Source organism: Phascolarctos cinereus, unplaced genomic scaffold (assembly GCF_003287225.1).
Source record: "Phascolarctos cinereus isolate Bilbo 61053 unplaced genomic scaffold, phaCin_HiC Scaffold_4;HRSCAF=312, whole genome shotgun sequence".
NCBI classification, from domain to species: domain Eukaryota; kingdom Metazoa; phylum Chordata; class Mammalia; order Diprotodontia; family Phascolarctidae; genus Phascolarctos; species Phascolarctos cinereus.
In genome coordinates, this window is record NW_027555847.1 from 211,845,121 (window position 1) to 211,864,725 (window position 19,605).

Below are 19,605 nucleotides of genomic sequence, written 5' to 3' on the forward strand. Positions count from 1 at the left end.
GCACTTAATAAATATTTATTGACTGATTAACTGACTGGTTCTCTTCCTACCTGTTTGACCAATCCTTCTCATTCTACTTTGCCAGCTCATTATCCACATCATAAGCCCTAACTTTGGGTGTTTCCCAAGGCTCTATCTTGTGCCCTCTTTTCTCTCACTACACTCTCTTGGTGACCTCATTAGCTCTCATGGGTTTAAATGATCACCACTAGGTAGATGACTCACTGATATGTGCTCATGTGTGTAAAACACACATACACCCTAAACTATATGTCCCAGAGACACCTAAAACTCAGCATGTACAAAATAGAACTTATCTTTTCCATCAAACACGTGTTTTCCAGACTTAGCTATTTGTATCCAAGGCACCTTTCTTCTTTGATATCAGGTTAGTAACTTCAGCATTTTCCTTGATACCTTATTGTGTGACACCCCATATATCTAGTCAGTTACCAAATAGTGCTATTTCTACTTCCACCGCATTGCTTGAACAAGTCACTACGCTTTAGTTCAGGCCCTTAATCTCTTCCAGCCTCTCTCCCTTAACTTCCTTAATCTTCCTCCCAAATTACTGCAACAGCCTATTAAGTCTTTCTGTTACTGCTAACAAAGTGATTTTCTTTAAGCACAGATCTGACCACTTCACTCCTCTACTCAATAAACTCCAGTGGCTCCCTATTGTCTCTGGGATAAAAATATAAACTCTGCTATTTACTTTGTAAAGCTCTCCACTACTTGGCCCCAATCTATCTTTCTAGACTCCCAATACCCTACTCTCTACTCTTGCACTCTGTGATCCAGCCAAACTGACCAAATCTCTGTTCTTAACACTCAATCCTTCACCTCCTATTTCCATGCGTTTGCAATCCCCCTCTGCATTTCCTCCTCATTTCTGCTTTATTGAATACCAGTACTTAAAATACATCTCAATTATCACCTTCTACATGAATCCTTTCCTGATTTTCCCAACTGCAAGTGCCCTCTCTTATCTATAATTTCTTTGTGTTTGTTTGCATTTGTTCCCTTTATATTTATATTTATTCTCTTTATATTTATATTTGTACTTGTTATCTCCCCCAATAGCATGTAGACTCATTGTAGGTACTGTTTTGTCCATTCTTTGTATTTCTATTCAACAACAACAACAACAACAGCGACAAAAACACAGTGCCTGGCACATAGTAGTAGCTTAATAAATGCTTGTTGATTGATTGATTACTGATTACCACAAAAAATTGGAAATCACTTGAGAAACTGAGTTGTCAGGTTAGCAGGGCAAACTTGGCTGGTCAGAAACTCCCTTCAATTGCTTATAAAAATCAATAAACATCTCTGATAGATTTTAGCTAAAGAGGGAAACCACTTTTTTCCCCCTACAACACATGTTGGTTCTTGATATCAGTTTCCTCATCTGTAAAATGAGGAGGTTGGACAAGATGATTTTGACAGACTATGCTAGAAATCTGAATAACAGATAATGGCCACAAGAGACTGATCACTTCTTAGATCCCAAGGTACTATTTTTCAACTCACAACGCAATATCATTTACAATGCCTGCTCCCTTTTCTACCCTTCATCAAGACCACCTTCAATGCATGTGTAAATTATTCATGTAAGATTTTGTAAAGACAGGAAAATAAGCAAATGGGTTGACAGTTGTTGCTATTTTCCTGGTCACTTTTTTGGGTAATAGTAAAATACATTATTTTCCCAAGTGCTTGTTAAAATATTATCTAATATTAAGGGGCAGCTAGGTGACACAGTGGATAAAGCCTTGGAGTCGGCAGGACCTGAGTTCAAATCCAGCCTCAGACACTTAACGCTTACTAGCTGTGTGACCCTGGACAAGTCACTTAACCCCAACTGCCTCACCAAAAAGCAAAAAAAAAAAATCTAATATTTATGTAGTGATTTGGAGTTTGCAAAGCATTTTGAATAGATTATCTCATTTGATCTTCATAGTAACTTTATAAGGTAGGTGATATTATTACTTCCATTTTACAAGTGAGGAAACTGAGACCGGGAAAGGTTAAGTGATTTATTGAAGGTGATACAGCTAGTAAGGGTCTGTGGTGGAAGTGAAACTAAGGTATTCCTTACTCCAAGTCCTGCATTCAATTATACCACTTAACTCTTTCCTTTCTTTCAGGTATCTCAAGAATCAGTCTACCACACCAGTAATCAATCCATTATTAGTCACTTCTAGCATGAACCAACTTTTGAGTACACATTATCTAGTTCATGTACAATTGTCCTTATTTTTTCTTTAGTGCACATTTTACTTATGCTGCATATATGGAACTAACATTAACAGTTCAAATGTAGTGGCTCTACTATCACTGCAGGAGAAATAATTTGTTATTAAAAATCTTGACAGATCTTTTCCATTTTTCAATTTTTTATTGTCCTCCATTTTGTTTTACCCTTAAATGATTTTGGGATGAACTGGCTTATTTAAGTCTTTTGCCATGACCCTCCATAAGATTTGTACAAATAAGTTGTCTTGGCTGCCATATTTTTTTTGCTTAGTAAGGAGACCAAGTGTTTGCTGAATAAGATAGTTTCTATGCTCCTTTGGTCTCCATGCTGTGGTTATTCAAATATATCTGTTAAAATTCTTTCTACGATAAATGTTGATAATCCATGTTGATGTCTGCTCTTCTACCCATTTCTCATTTTAAAAATATCATCAGCTTACTTATGTTTACATTGCCTCAATCTCACACTGTCTTTTTCTTTTTTTTAAACTCTTCTAACTTAGTGTTAATTTTTATATTTGCTCTAAGAAGCTGTTTGTACACTGCTGATTAGGAAACGACTACATTGGTAATAGGGCAGCCAGGTGGCACAATAGATAGAACTCATCTTCATGAGTTCAAATCTGACTTCAGGTGCTGTGTGACCCTGGGCAAATCACTCAATCCTGTTGGCCTCAGTTCCTTATCTGTAAAATGAGCTGGAAAAGGAAATGGCAAACCACTTCAGTATCTTTGCCAAGAAAACCTCAAATGGGGTCACAAAGAGTAGGACATGACTGAAAAATGACTGAACAACAAGAAGATTGGTAATGAGCTATTTTTTGACTATTAAAAATAATTATTTTCATTTTTTGTTACATTACTAAGTATTTACCACGATTCTTAATTCTCTTCTTGAAAAAATTATTCACCATATTTTGTTAAAAGGCTTCTGTATAGACTATAATCCTTTGTTCTCTTTCATTCCTTAGTCCTTCCTGAATGATGTTTTCCAACATGTCATGAACATTCTACTATGGCTACCTTTTGCACTGAAGTCAATGAGTATTAAAATATATGTTGATTTAATTTGGAATGCTCTGCAACATAAGCTGAAATCATTTTCATAGTGGTCTTGGCTGCAAATGCTTATCATAGACACTGAAAGACAGTATGACTAAGTTTCCTGTGCCTCTCCAAGGAGAATCTGTGGGCCATGTGGCAGAAAAAGAGCACTAAACTTATAGTTGTAGGGCTTTGATTTGGTTCTTGGTTCTGACACTAAATACCTGTGTAATCTTGGACAAGGCATTTAACTTCTGTAGACCTCAGTTTCCTCATCTGTAAAATGAGAAGTTTAGATTAGATGACTTCTAAGCTTCTTTCCAGCTCTATCTATACAATCCTATACACTATGCATTTAGCTACAATTACGTTTTGCTTTTTGGTCGTTATTGATTTGCCCTAATTTAATTTGCCTAATTAACTGTGCATTCATTTTGTAAACAGGATGTCCCAAAAGTCTGAGTACAGTTTTAATTTAGTAGCTTAAAAGACAAGAAGCTCTCTTATGTTTATCCTATCACCAGACTAATGTTTACAGATCAGATAAGAGTGCACACAGTTAAGCTAATAACTTAAGATGATAGTCTAAAACTTGTGCTAGTCTTACCACCTTATGCCCCCTTTTCTACCACTCTGTCAAAGCTACCATAGTAACAGGATGGGATCTGCACAGAACTAAAGGCCATTTTGTATTTTTCTCTGTTTTATGAATTCAACAACAAGTGGCTAGACTGAAGTTTAAGAGGAAAATATGTAAATAAGATCATAGGATTAAGAGCTCAAAGGGACCTTGCAAATCTGAGTCCAGTCCCCGCTTTAGAAGAGGAAACTGAGGTTAAGTGATCTAGGCTTTCAGAGGATTCAAGCTGTAGAACCAAGAATCCTAACAGCTATAAAGAATTTGCCATTTTAATTACGGCCTCTGCTAAGAATATTACCAGTTGACTGAATGTAATGATATTTATTACTAAAGTCATTTGCTTCTGACTCATCGATATTCAACAAATTGTCCCTATTTTTTTTTCAGTGCTACCTGATTGGCTCACCTACTACTGATTGACAGACAAATAAGTGGTCCACAGCTCAGGCTAGTTATTTTGTTTGAAAATGAGGTCTAGGGGCAGCTAGGTGGTGCAGTGGATAGAGCACTGGCCCTGAAGTCAGGAGGACCTGAGTTCAAAGCCAGCCTCAGACCAAACACCTAATACTTACTAGCTGTGTGACCCTGGGCAAGTCACTTAACCCCAATTGCCTAAAAAGCAAAAAAAAAAAAAAAAAAGGAAAGAAAATAAGGTCTAAAAAATTTGGTACTCAAAATATTATAAAAATAAATGTTGAAAACTATCTTCACATGTAATTGGAAAAAATAAAATGCCATTAAGAAAAAAATTGTTTAAACTTTTAAAAAACGAAAATAAGTTTCCCTTATAAGTATAGTAGAGGACTTATCTACTTTTTGGTTTGTTTTTATGAAATCTCCCAGAATGTATAAATGTCCTATAGGGAAAGAGAAAGCTCTAAGTGTCAGGGTTAAATACAAATGTGTGCAGACAGGATGCAACTTTTTTTTAAACCACAGATGCCTTAGAAGTCAATATTTTATTAATGAAACTGTGTCAAACTGTATATTCATAAGACATTTTACAAATGAGGGATTACAAGTATATGTTTTTATGAGGTTACAATCAGACTTGAGATTAGGAGAAAGTTAGGACAAAGAAAATCTTATGTTAAAGTTTATAAAAGCATAAATGGATGGTATGTATCGGATGACGGTGGAAGACGTAAATTAAAACCAGGAAAAAGGACAGTCTATTCATTTTCAGAGTGGTTAGTAAGTTTCTGAATTCAACTGCCTGTAGTGCTTGGTTGTTTCTGTAGGCATATTCAAAACAACTTTTTTATCTTCCTCTCCCACACACCCTAAACTTACCTCCTCTTCAAACTTCCATATTTCTGTTAAAGTCCCTCTGTTTCTAGTTCCTCAAGTTCATGACCTTGAAGTCATCCTCAACTCCTCCCTCTCCTTCACTTCACACAGCTAATCAGTTAATTGGCAAGTCTTGTCCATTTTACCTTAACAACAACTCTCACATTTCTCTCTTGTCTCTCAAGGCCATGACCTCAGTTGAGGCTTTCATCAGACTTTTCAAGAAATAAACACAATGATAGTAAACCGATCAGATCTAAAAAGCATGAAAAGGAAAAAAAAATACAAAACAACTTACCTGTAGAAAAATATTCATAGGAATTTATTTTTAATAGTGAAAACCTATAAGTTACCAGTATGGTTAATGATTGGAGGATGGCTGAATCAATTATGTTATATTAATGTACTGGAAAGTTATGGTACCAGAACAAATGATACATATGAAGAACAGAAAGAAATATGTTGACATATACAAAATGATGCAAGTGAGGTCAGCATAATGAGAACTACACAAACATTTGCTGCAACCATATTTTAAAAACAACAAAGACAAATGGATCACAGGCAAACTTGAATGGGGACAATACATTTATTGTTCTTTTGTTAAAATGTATATTGTATTAGTTGTACTTTTAATCAAACTCTCTCAAATCTTCAACCTCTCCCTATCAACTGCTTCCTTCTCTACTGCCTTCAAACTCTCACTCCACAATCTGGCTTTCAGCTTCATTGCTCAACTTAAACTGCTGTTGCCAAAGTTAACTCCTTTTTCTCAATTTCTAAATCTGATGCTCTGTTCTCAGTCCCAGTCTTCCACTGCATATAATGCTGTCGGCTGACCACCTTATCTTCCTGTTTACTCTCTTCTCTGGGATTTTTGTGACACTACCCTCTCGAGCTTCTTCTCTTTGTGGTCTGACTGCTTCTTCTCATTCTCCTTTCCTGGCTCATCATCTACACCATGTCACCTAATGGTGGGTATTCTCTCCAAGAATCTGTTCTGGGCCTTCACCTCTTCTCTCGATATACTCTATCTTGGTAGCCTCATTGGCTGTCATGGGTTTAACTGTCATGTCTGTGCAAGTAACTGCCAGATCTATATAACCAAACCCAGTTTCTCCTTTGAGCTTTAATCCTATACAACCAGTTGCCTATTGTGCATTTCAAACTGGATGTCCCAGGGACCTCTCAAACTCAGCATGTCTAAACCCTCCCCATTTCCAAACTTCCCTATTTCTGGTGAAGCCACCACCATCTTTTCAGGGTTCCAGGTTTGTAACCATAGCAATATCCTAGTCTCACTATTCTCTCTCATCATACATATTAATAGTTGCCAATCTTGCTATTTCTACCTTCATGATATCTCTCCCATAAGACTCTTTCTGTCCATTAAAAAGAGAAAACCTATATTGTTTCAACAGCCTCCTCACTGATCTCCTTGCCTCAAGTCTCCCAACACTCCAGTTCATTCCACACATTGCTGCCAAAGTAATTCTTCCTAAACACAGATTTGATCATGTGACTCCTCTATTCAACCAACTGCAGTCACCTCTTATTGCCTCTAGAATAAAACACAAACTCCTCTGTTAAGCATTTAAAGCCCTGTATAATCAGACCTCCTCTTTCCAGACCTGTACATTAGTCTCCTCTTCCTTCAGAAGACCTAGCCAAATGACACACTTGTATACATATTCCCTCCCCCCATCCTCTTAACACTCCCCCCCACCTCAATTTCCCACCTCTTATAATCCCTCTCTTCCTTTAAGATACAATTCAAGCATTGGCTTTTCTGATTCTACCAATCACTAGCGTCTGTCCTCCCAAACAATCCAAGTAACTCTGCCTCTCTTCGACTGGCCAACAATAGGTTTCAGCCCAAGCCCATGGGGTCATTGCTGGGCCCTGATTGCTCAGAGTGAACATGAATAGCAATTGTTTCTGTTCTGGCCAAAAACCTTGAGGGTCTTCCCCTCCCAGATTGAGATATATATAGATAGATATATATATATATATATCTATCTATCTATATATACATATATGTGTGTGTGTGTGTGTTGTGCGCATACACACACACACACACACACACACACACAACACACACACACATATATAACTTAAAAAGGCCAGAGTCTCCCACTGCATCCCAGGTCACCTCGTCTTTCCCATCTATATCTTGTCACTAGACCCAGATGGCTGCGAAGAAGAGAGAGGCTGGGTAACTTTGTACAGCCCTCCCTCACTTAAATCCAATTCACTTTCAAGTCACGTCATCACATTCCTGATGTCATGGTCCTCTTTGAGAATGAAGGACAAACAACAACTTTGTATTTTACTACTTTGTTTACATTTTTATTTGTTCACTTCATATTTATGCTAGTATAAATGCTATATATATTCATATATGTGTGTATATGCATAGATACACATGCTCTTGTTCTCTCTCTTATTAGAATATAAATTGCTTGTGCGTAGGGATTGTACTTTTATCCCCAGCCTAGCACAGTGCCTGGCAGGAGCTTAATAAATACTCATTGATTGTTGATTTTCCCAGGCAACTTTGTAAGACAATAAGTTGCAGAACAGTTTTGATCTGCAATGGTAGAGGGAGTTTACTCATTGAGTCCCTACATCAATGAAATATCAAGTTCTAACCAATTACACAGACATATTCAACGCCCTACATATAAAATGTGTTTATAAACATATATTTTATATAAACGTATTTTATACAATATAATAATTATATGTATATGCATATATTTGTACACACATACACATGTGTATATATAGACATGTTATATGTCCATATATATGTATATACACAATGCAATATAACTAACACACACACATATATGTGTAATATAGATTACCACACACAAATGTGTGTGGGGAGGGGGTGAGAAGAGAGAGAAGAATAGGAAGAAGAGATCTACTTAAGAGGACTCAAGACTATAAAAAAAGGCTTTTAAGTCTCCATAAGTCCTCCTTTGGGAGAAATCATATTACTTTAAAACATGTTAAAATTATAGAATAAAGCCAAATCGGATATTGCTTTACTCATATCCAAGTGGGAAATATCCTGATGTGGATTTTATTATGAAGAGTTGTTGAAAATATAAGTTCATTTTGCTATTCACCCTAGTTTGTTAACAATTTGCATGGGGGTAGAGGTGGGCTGTAAAATTGGTTTCTCCCTCCCCAAACAGGAGATTTATCTAGATTTTAGGGCATCAACGCAATTCCTTTTGGGGTTTGGGGTTCTCCGTTCTCATATAGTTTAAATCAAGGGTTCTTAACCTGAAGCCTGTGTAATAATTTCAAGGGAATGGGTCCTTGAATTCGGATGGGAAATGTTACATCTTTATTTAAATATAACTGACTTCCTTTGTAAATTATATATTTTACTTTATGTACTTAAGACATTATTGTGACGCCCAGGTGTCTCCAGGCGGAATTCACCACAAGAAAGGGGGCTGAGAAGCCTTTAGGCCCCAGACCCCGCAAAAAGAAGGAAAGCAGGGGAACACGGGGAATGGAAGTTTTCTTCACTACCCATAATCCTCTTCCCGGATTTCCGGGAGAGGCCAAGTCGCAGACAAATGGAGGCAGGTCTGTCCCCGCCCCCACCCCCCCACCCCCCCCACCCTCCCGAGGAGGGGCTATCTCGCTGAGTTTGGGAGCTGGGAGGGCACTTCTTTCCGCCTTCCTGTTCTTGTCCCAAGCCTGCTTCGTTTCGTGGGGGTGTTGGAAATGTGGTGGCACCGATTTATTCCACCAGGCGGATGGGTGTAGGGTTGTGCGCCAGAAGGGAAGGCGATGGGACAAGAGACTCCCGGAAACCGTAGCCTCCATAATTTTTTTTTTTGTGGGGGCGGGGTGGAGGGAGAGAGCAGGGGTCATGCCGCGTCCAGAGACGAGCTATTTCACGCACTCACCGGCAGGGGTCGTCGCGTCCACGCTCTTCCCTCATCCCGGAAGGGGGCGCACGGTGGTGCCGCTTCGGCTCCAGGAAGGCGCGGCCAACTTCTTTTCCGCACCAAGTGGACTTCCGGCCGTGAGTCAGTCACTTCCGGGGGCATGTAGAGCCTCCTCCTCCTCATCCGAGAGGCTGGCAGTCTCTGCAGAGCTGCTGCGGCGGATTGGGTCGAAGCTCTCCGCGGAGCCCTTGGATGGGGCAGCCACCCCTGTGCTGCGGGAGATGCTCGGGGATGACTCCGGATCCCAGGAATGTGAAGCGAAGGGCGCCGGAGCCGCCGGGTTGCCACCGCCGCCTGCCATAGATTTCCCCCAGGAGGGGTCGGACATTCGATATGATGGTGAGCGGATCTGGGCTGTGGGAACGTGGGGATTTGGGCTGCACCTAGGCCCGGGGACCGGGAACATTGGGGACCCCGGTATCTCACAGCGTCGGTGGTGGGAAGAGATAAACACAGCACAGAACAGAACAAGACAAAATCCCACTTAGCCGAAGCAGGTCTTCAGCACTTCTCCCCAGCGCTTGGCACGGTAGAACCTAGTAATAATTTGAACTAAACGCCTTTTTTCTCCAAACTTACTGCGTCCTTCCTTCCCCGGCCCTCTCTCTCTCTCTCACACACACACTCCTACACACATACACATACGTACACTTCTTTTTCTATCCTTTTGTCAGACATGTCTCAGCTTGTGCGCTTGTCCCAGAGGTTCAGGTGACAGCTGAAATGAAGGAACCAGGTAAATCGACCTGTGCAAAACTTGTCTCCCTTAGAGACGAAAAATTCGATATGCTTTCGCCTCGAATGAATAAATGAAAACGCATTTATTACTGCAGAGGCAAAAGGTCAGTAAAGAATTTTTTTAGTGGTGATATCGTCCCCAACCTCTTGGCATCTTTGGACAGCCATAGCAGCCAAGTTTTACTGTTCAGTTCATGTTGTTTATTTGCTTCCTTGACAGTGATGTAACTAGAGACTGCTTAGAGTGATGCAAAACATAACCCATTCAGCTTTTTATCAGTTGTAAAGTACAACCAGAAGGAAATGCGGGGCTCTGTGCCAGAAGCTAAGGGTTATTCATGGTTTTAAACATACCTTTGTCTCCAGAAACTTATAATCCAGAGGAGAAAGGTGACAAACCTTTGTAGATATGACATCATTGAGACAACAAGCCTGTTCTATAGAGAACATAAGGGGGATTGGAGAATCGGACTGAAAATTGAACAAGTTCAAATTACCTAGCATTTTAGTAGAGGAACGATATGTCACATAATTAGCAGTTGTCAGTTCTTATGCTTTTAGGTGGCATTTGGAATGAAGAATATTGGCTAGGTTTTACTGGAGTTTGAATAAAATGCCTATATAGAACATGTCAAATTTTTTTGAGTTTAAGACATACAGTAAATGTCATCATGTATGCTACGAATTTGATAACCAAAAACTAAATCATTTAAAAACCCTTTTATAACAGTAAATGCTAGGAACATACATGACTTGCCTCAAATTATTTAATTAGAGTAGTACACCTTATAATATGAGGTAGTGTATATCACTTTATATAATTTTTTTCACCCATAAAAGAAAATAAAAGTAAGAGAATATGCATATTATTATGCTTGGTATTTTAAGTGGGAGTCAGAATGGTATAGTAGCAAGAATAATGGTTATGGAGTTAGAGGACTTGAATTTTGAGTATGGCTCTTACCCTTATTACCTGTATAAGTAATAGGTAAAATAAAGGAGACTGACTAGATGACCTTTAAGGCTTTAAATCCGTAACTCAATTTGTTCCCATTTGTAAGAGGGAAAATTGCAAATTTTATCTTCATTTTAATGGACAAGTAAGATGGCAAGTTTAAATGAATTTGCAAAAAATGTAAAGCCTTAGATAATCCACGAAAGAAGCTCATCTGTAAACATGTAAGTATACCTTGTCTGTAGTCTTGTGATAAGGTTTTCTGTGAGCTCAAGATTATTCCTGAAAGGAGTAAATTGTGGTTACCTTGTAAAAAAAATTTTTCTTCTGAGACTGGGTTATTAATAATGATGTTGAGCTTACATAGAACCTGTTCCTTTTGAGAGTCTCATAGTAAGTATAAACATATTTTTAGAAATTTATACTCTAGAAAGTAAAGACAATACAAGAGGTGTTTTTCCATTTTCTTAAATGAAGAAACTGATACAGGGAAGTTAAATGACTTATCCCAAGTTACTTAATAAGAGAGTAATGCATTATAATATTAGCTTTTTCCACTTTTCTCAGGCTGCCAAACTCTAAGCCTTTAATCTGCTAATCCACTTAAGAAAAGAAGTATTTAATGTGAATTGTTGTTGTTATATTCATAAGGGCAATAATAAACTCCTCTTTATTTCCTGTATTTGTGTTGGAGCTCGTAGATTTATAGCTATAAGTTCGTCTAGTCCAACCCCCTCGTTTGCAGCATTTAACTGGCTTAACTTAAAGTTTATCTAAGTCAGCTGTGAAGTAGATGGTGTGGTTCTGCCATTACTAAATTCTGAGAGTTATAACTATGACTCTTTAAAAATATCACTTTTCCAAAGTAACCCAATTTTATATAGCATTTTAAGACCTTCAAGGCACTTTTCTCAGAACTGTGTGAGATGGGTATATTTAAATTTCATTATTCCCCTTTTTTACGGATAAGGAAACTTAGAGATTCATAGAGGTTAGACACAAGTAGTAAGTTGCAGAGCTGTTGGGTCTTGAACCCAGGTCCTTAGATTTAAAATCTAGTGTTCCTCCCACTATACTATAATGTGCTTTTTCATGAACTCTTTAGGCTCTCACAACAACCCTGTGAAAGTGTTTCAGATGAGGAAACCAAGACTCAGCAAAGTTAAATAGTATACTAAGTGGTAGAGCTGTTTCACTTTCTCCCTTGACCTTTGATTGCCCCTACTTTCTACCTCAGAATATCTCTACCTTCCTATCCTCAGAAGTCATTTCCTTTCTGCCTCATAAGGAAACCTGTCTCCTCTTCCCTTTCAATAACTGTCAACGGAGTTGACTACTTTCTACTTTCATTTCGTTGATACTTGTGTCTTAACATCTTGCCAGGCTGGTTTTTATCTTTACGATTACACTAAAAGAATCCAGTCTCCCTATTTTCAGTCTTAATTCTTCCAATTCTTCCTTTACATTGTTAACAGCTTAATCTTCCTGATGTACAAATCTGATCTTGTTACTCCTATTCTCAAAATTCTTCCATAAAATAAAATTAAAAAAAAAACTTTTTAGCCTGTCATTTAAGATCCTCCATAGTTTGTCTTTTTAGCCTTATCTCTCACTATTCCTCATATAATCTGTGCTCCAGCCAAATTGGATTACTTGTGCTTCTCTCATCCCTGCTTCACCTTTGTGGTTACGCCTTTGCTATGCCTAGAATGACAGCTCTGCCTTCCCCCTAAACTTCATCCTGGTCTTCACTTGTTGAAGTTTTATCTATCGATGAAGACCCAGCCCATAAAGATTCCCGATTCTTTCACCTGCAAGCCCCCACTCTCCCTCCCTCCCCAAGTATTTATTTTTGTTTCACTGGATTCTCTGTACTAGGATCATAGACTTTGAGCTGTAATGAAGTTGGAGGCCATACAGGGCAATACTCTCACTTTTTATATGTGGAAATTGAGGCCCGTGGAAGGTTAAGGGATTTGACTGAGGTCACATGGGTAGTGTCAGAGGTAAGGTTTGAATTTGCATCCTCTGGCTCCAGAGAAAAGCCAGTGTTCTTTCACTGTAGCTCTTATTGATATTGTTTGTTAAGGGTTGTTTGGAGAGATTTAATGGGAATAGCACAGGACTTAGTCATAAGACTTGATCTCAGTCCAGACAGTCACTTGCTAGCTTGTTGACTGTAAGACTCTTTGCACCTTAGATTTTTTTAATTTATAAAATGGAGATAATTATACTTGAAATAGTTATCTCACAGTATCTTTACAAGGAAAGTATATTGTCAGCAATGAACTGCTGATATTATTTATATGTATTGTTTCTCTGTTGCTAACTTATTAGTTCTTTGAAAGCAAGGGCAGTTTTTAATTTAATCTTTGTAACTTGTCCAGGATGTACCCTGTACACAGTAGACATATATACATGTTTACAGTAATAGAATTATAGAATGTCAGAACTGCAAGAGATTTCAGAAGTAATCTAGGTCAACAAGAGGTTAAAGGTGATACGTTAAGTGGCAAAGACTAGGATTTGAGCCAGGGTCTCAAATCTAGGTCTAACTCAGGGCTCTGTCAATATGATGATATTGATTTGAATTAAAAACTATCCTCCCTAAGGTTACCAGTGACCTTTTAGTGGAATCCGGTGCTTTCCTTGCAAGTCTTATCCTTCTGAACCTTTCAGTTGCATTTGACTCCAGTGACTATGCCTAGTTTCTTGAGCTTTCTACTATTTTTCTTTAACTTTGTGCTATATTTCCTTCTACTACTGTTTGCCTTACTCATTTTTCTCATTCTTATACATTAACCATTCGTCCTAGATCTTCTCATCTTTTCTCTTAATAATACACTTAGTCACGTAAGGCTGGCACTCTGTGGTTTCAGCTAACCAGTGTATTTTTTGTCCTATTAAACATATTTTCACATTAGTGATGTTGTAAGTAAGAATTAGAACCAATAGGAGGAACCACCAGAAAGAGAAAACAAAACTCAACAGAAGAAAAAAAAATAGCAAATAGTATGCTTTGATCTGCATTCAAATTCTATATTTCTTTCTTTGGATGTGGATAGCATTTTCCATCACGAGGCCTTTGGAGATGTCTTAGATCCTTGTATTGCTGAAGGGTTAAGTTTATCAATATTAGTCATCGCACATCTTGACTGTTATTGTGTACAACGTTCTCCTGGTTCTGCTCACTTCATTCATCATCAGACCATACAAGTCTCTGCAGGTTTTTCTGAAGTCAGCCAGTTCATCATTTCTTATAGCACAATATAACCAGTATATTTAATTGTCAAAATCTCTACCCCCTGTACCTGTTGTACCTGGGGTCCTTTCTTATTTTGCCACTAGGCTACAGGAAATTTTCACTTGACTGTCTCACTGACATCTGACATATTGAAAAAGGAGTTTGTCTTCCCTTTTCATAGTCACTGATTACCAATTTCTCGGTGTTACCATCAATAATACCATCCTTTTGAGGTATCCATGTTTGAAGGCATAGTGTTATCTCTCCCATTGCCTACAGTTAACTCATTTCTAAGGCTTTGAGTTTTTCCTCCTCTATCTTTGGATTTGATCCTTTATTTCCACAGTAAGTGGATTTACTCTATTCTTGGACTATTGCAATAGCTTCCTAGCTTGTATCCCAATTTGGTGTCTAATCCCACCAAAACATTTTAACATAACTGCTAGAGTAATTGTACTCATTACTTCATTATTTAGGTCCTCTATTTAGGAGTTTACAGTGGTTTGTTATGTGAAATATAAACTTCTCAAGGCCTTCTACCAAATTGTTCTGTGCCCCAATCGCACCAACTTTTTTTCATGTGTATTTCTCAACATGGAATTATCCTTGTAGCTAAGCAAATATGTTTACCATATCCCCACTTAATTGTTGCTGCCCTTGTGCCTAAATGCGCCTCTGTTCATGTTGTTCTCTATCCCAGCCCTCACGCTCTATGTGCCCTCCTACTTCTCTGCCACGCTTTGTTGCTTCTTTTAGAATGTAACTTAAAACCTTTTGCCAGGGAATTTTTCCTTATTTAACTTCACTCTGCTCTTGTTATTTTCGTCTCCAGACTTAAATGTTTAACAATGTGTGCATTATTATTATTGTTTGCTCACACTTGTATTGTTTATCATCACAGAAAATCTTTGTAATTCATTTAAAATAGGTATTCCTTTTTTATTTTTAGAATCTGATGTTCCTGCAGAACTCCAGGCTGTGAGAGGACCTCTACCTCACTCAACTTTTCCCTCTGCAATCGCAAACCAGCTATTGCTTGTTTCTTTGTTAGAGCACTTGAGCCATGTGCATGAACCAGATCCTCATCGTTCAAGACAGGTGTTCACATGTTAGTAAGAATAAACCAACTTCATTTACTACAGTTTGTAAAAACCAGATAACTTGTTTATGTGTTGGAGGTTTGTTCTAGCTGTTAGAAAAATGTAAGTGTATATGTGTGTATGCCCTTGTATGTGTATGTGTACATATGTGTATGTTGTATTGTATGTGTGTGCCTGTATCCACAGTATATATACATTTATCAGAATTTTACCTGTTTTCTAAAAATAATTCACTTTTATATAGTTCTTTAAGATATGTAAAATGCTTCCTACCTTTTGAGGTAGGTGATATAGAAATAGTTTAAAAGTCTAGTCTTGTCTCTTTGTGCTGTTATAGTCAAGATTTCTAGTCAAATAATTATTTTTTTCTACATTGTTTTTATAGTACTTTGTCAGACTTTTACCAAAATGGGACTGTTGTCTTCCTTCGCCTGCAGTGAAGAATTTAGTTCTTTGAGGCTGCATCACAACAAAGCTATTACTGAATTAATGAGAATAGCTAAGCAGAGAGTTCTTGAGGTAATTTTTGTACTCCCAATTCTCTCTTTTTATTATAATAGTATATTTGAATTCAAAGTAAAAATTATATGTTAAAATACCTTGAAATCTCCATGTAAAAATAATATCCAATGAAAATAAAAACTTTTCCCATTATTTGAAAGCTCTAACTTTGTAGAAGGAAACCAGGAGCATTGCTAATACTTTTTGTTGAGGGAAACATCTGTCCTGCTTTTAATGAAACCTATTATTATCATTGAAAGCTTATTAGATTTTTTTCCCCCAAGTAGCTAATGTACTTGGAATTATTGGTTAATATATTGTTGTTTAGCTTTTATTCATTGATGCATTTACATTTTATATGGGAGTTATTTAAGGAAAAGCTAAGATCATTTTTTATAATTTTAAAATTGATTTTTTTTTAGGCTCAGCATGAAGGATACCCTCATATCCATAAAGTCAGGTATTTTCTTATGCTTTTTTGATCATCATAAGTTGTAAACAACCTATTCAAGGGCCCCAAATTTTTCAGGCAGTGTTGATGGCAACACTATGGTACAGTGTACTGGCATCTGAAGTATCTAGTCCTCTAGGTTCTTGGGTGCAGCTTTTTGACTGAGTCTGAGTTTTACAAAACAAATCCTTAATAGTAAGGGGATTTGTTCTGTGAAGTTTGGGTTCAGTCAGAGGGCTGCACTTGAGGACCTAGAAGGCCACATGTAGCCTTGAAGCTGCAGGTTCCCCACCCCTGATCTATTCCCCTCAGAGAATGCTATAGAATTTGAGCTTACTGAAGCTGTAAAAAAAGGTTAAATTAGAAAATAACTTTAAATGGTCACTTTTTTTGTTACTTTTAAGTATATGCAATAATTGTAACTGGATAACCAACTGTGACTCAGTAGAAGTCCTTAAAGGACCTGTTTTAAAGAGAAGAAGAGTTATTATTTAGATATACCTATGTACATCTGTGCATGCGCACGTGCGCGTATGTGTGTCTATGTGTGCATGCATGCATATATATCCATGTATATCCACATATATATCCATACACGAAACAAACTTTTCCAAGATATTTGAAGGTACTGGAGCAAAATTTGTCATCTCAATTTAATACTCTACCTCCAATACTGTTTACACTATTCATTTGTTTATCACAGAACTTCTTTATAAATAGTAGAAATAGAAACCTTAACTCAGCCCCTATCATAGTTGTCACCAGTTGCAAATCTGAAGTAGACTCCAAATTAATCAGGTTTTGCTGTAATTTTAATTTGAACGATACTACAAGCATATAAGATATCCCACGTAATATGAATTTTGTTTTTTTTTAACTTTTAGAGCAAAAGAGGTGGTCTTTGAAGCACAAACTTCTCGTTATCTAAATGAGTTTGAGGAAATTGCTGTCCTAGGAAAGGGCGGGTATGGGAAAGTGTACAAGGTGATTATACTTTTAGACTAATTCAGATTTTATGATCTTTAACAAAAGTGAACTCTCGAATTGAAGTTTCCAAAAATAACTTGAGTTAGGATCTTATTAAGAATTTTTGGACATAATTAAATAATTAGAATTGAGGTTTCTTTTGACCAGGTTCATTGATTCAGGTAGAGTCCTTAGATTTTGTCATTTTATTCAGGAGTTTCTTTGTATTATTAATCCACCATCTCAGAAGTGTCAGACTTACAGCCTCGAATATAGCTGTAATGTTCTGAACCAGATTAAAATTTATAATTTGGAAATGTTTAAGAAAATAAATGAAAATACAGTATATAGCATAGATGATGTCAGTTTGTGATTTTCTATATCAGTATGTAGCCCACAAAGTTTTATTTCTATTTGAGTTTGACATCATTGTACTATACTATTTTGGCCTCAGGCTACCTCTTCCTGAGCTGCATTTGCAACCATTTAATTAAATCTGGAAGGAGAGGCAGCTTGGTGTGGTTGAAAGAGCTCTGAATTTGAAGTCCAAAGATGTGGGCTTCAGGCCTGTCTCTGTCATTTACCTATGTCACCTTGGGCAAGTGTCAGTTTAACCCTTTTGGAGCCTCCCTGTAAATGAAGAGGTTGGACTAGATGAAATGGCAAGGTTCCTTCTAAGGAAGCTCTTAAGTCCTATGCTCTTAAGCTTCAAGCTCTTGGGAATCTTCATTCATTCTCAGACCCAAATCTAGTGCCACCCCTTCCATGAAATGTGTCTTGATTTTCCCCTTCCCCCTAGACTTTCCCTGAAATTCTTCAAATAAATGTTTGTTGAATTGAATGGGTTTGTGGAAAGCATTAAATATCATTAAATGCACCAGCTCCAGTTCTGAATTTTCATACTTCTGCTAGAACACAGAGCCTAAAACATACAAAAATATATTAAAAATTCAAATTTGGATTCACCTAATTAGTGAGTTTAGATTCTCTGAAATATATAAATGTATTTGTATCATTGACATATGATAATTTTTGTCTTTTCTGTAAATTTCAGGTCAAGAACAAATTAGATAGGCAATTTTATGCAATTAAAAAAATTCTGATTAAGAAAGCTTCTAAAAAGGATTGTATGAAGGTAAGAATTTTTAAGGCTTTTGAAAAAGACTTTAATTTGATCTAATATTCTAATTGAATTGTATATATACAAATCGACATATAGATAATATACATAAGAATCAGGTTCAGATACTTTGACTCTGATACACTAAACTGCCCAGAATATAGTTTCATTTTTTATTTGGTGATTTAGAAGGCACTTCGTGATCTAGCAGTGCTTCTGTGTCATGTTTGGGAAATTGAAAAAATGAATGTCTGCTATCAGCACGTTTACTTGGTAATAAAGGGATGGAGCATGTTATGAAAGAGCTTAGTGGTAGATGTTTCAAGACTTGGAGTTCAGCTCCTGAAGTTTCATCATTGACTTGATGTGTAACATTAGGCTAGTCATTTACCCCCTCTGTTTTGTTTTCCCTACGTGTAAGATGGGGATAAGTAATGTCTGTCTCTCCTATATTATCTCTGACATTCCAGGGAAGACTGTGTATGAAAGTGCTTTGAAATGTACACAGTGTGAGATACTGTTTCTATTATGTTCATTAATAGTTGGTATTTATTTCCTTTCCATAATAAAAAATGCAGAAAAATTTTCTATGCAAGCGTTAGAATTCCAAAAACCCCAGAAGTTTCATATGTTTTGTTCTAGAACAAATAGTAGTAAATGCTTTGAACTTTTTTTTGGTACTTTATTTCTTTTTTTTTTTTTAATATTCACTTTTATAAGATTTTGAGTTCGAAATTTTTTTCTCCTTCACCCTCCGTCCAAGACAGCAAGTAATCTGATACAGGTTATACATGTATAGTCATATTAAACACATTTCCACATTAGTCATGTTGTGAAGTCACCTTGTGAAAGAAGAATCAGAACCAAAGGGAAAATACATGAGAAAGAAAAAAAGATTTTTTAAAGGTGAAAATAGTATGCTTTGATCTGCATTCAGACTCCATAGTTTTTTCTTTAGATGTGGATGCTTTGAACTTTTAAGAAACTGTTTAAAGCCCAATCTAAGCCACTTTCTTTTCCAGGTACTTCGGGAGGTTAAGGTGCTGGCGGGTCTGCAACACCCTAACATTGTAGGCTATCACACAGCTTGGATAGAACATGTTCATTCAGCCCAACCACAAGGTGAACATTTATTCTGTCTAACAGTTAAATGTTTCTGTTTTGGAACTCCTCCTAATAACATATGGCAGTCATTTGAATCAGCTTGGCTCTTTTGTACCTTACCAGAAATGACATGGTAAATTAACATTTTTGCCTGTATTTTTAGCAGTAGTTTGGTAAATTGAGCTTTGTGAATGTGATTTTTTTTCACTTTAAGTT

General features: G+C 37.1%; 1 protein-coding gene across 2 annotated transcripts in view; it reads left to right on the top strand.

Annotated features, from left to right (window-relative positions):
• The first annotated feature begins 8,900 nt into the window (after positions 1-8,900).
• The window catches only part of EIF2AK1 (eukaryotic translation initiation factor 2 alpha kinase 1), a 29,537-nt gene continuing 18,832 nt past the window's right edge, over positions 8,901-19,605 (top strand). Inside the window, exons 1-7 of one of the 2 annotated variants that reach the window (XM_020965288.2) lie at positions 8,901-9,549; positions 15,097-15,255; positions 15,633-15,766; positions 16,171-16,208; positions 17,084-17,183; positions 18,220-18,300; positions 19,308-19,407. In XM_020965288.2, coding sequence (XP_020820947.1) covers positions 9,132-9,549; positions 15,097-15,255; positions 15,633-15,766; positions 16,171-16,208; positions 17,084-17,183; positions 18,220-18,300; positions 19,308-19,407 — 1,030 coding nt within the window. In that variant the 5' untranslated portion in view covers positions 8,901-9,131. The remainder of the gene's footprint in view (positions 9,550-15,096; positions 15,256-15,632; positions 15,767-16,170; positions 16,209-17,083; positions 17,184-18,219; positions 18,301-19,307; positions 19,408-19,605) is intronic. The other variant, XM_020965286.2, reaches the window with a different exon arrangement.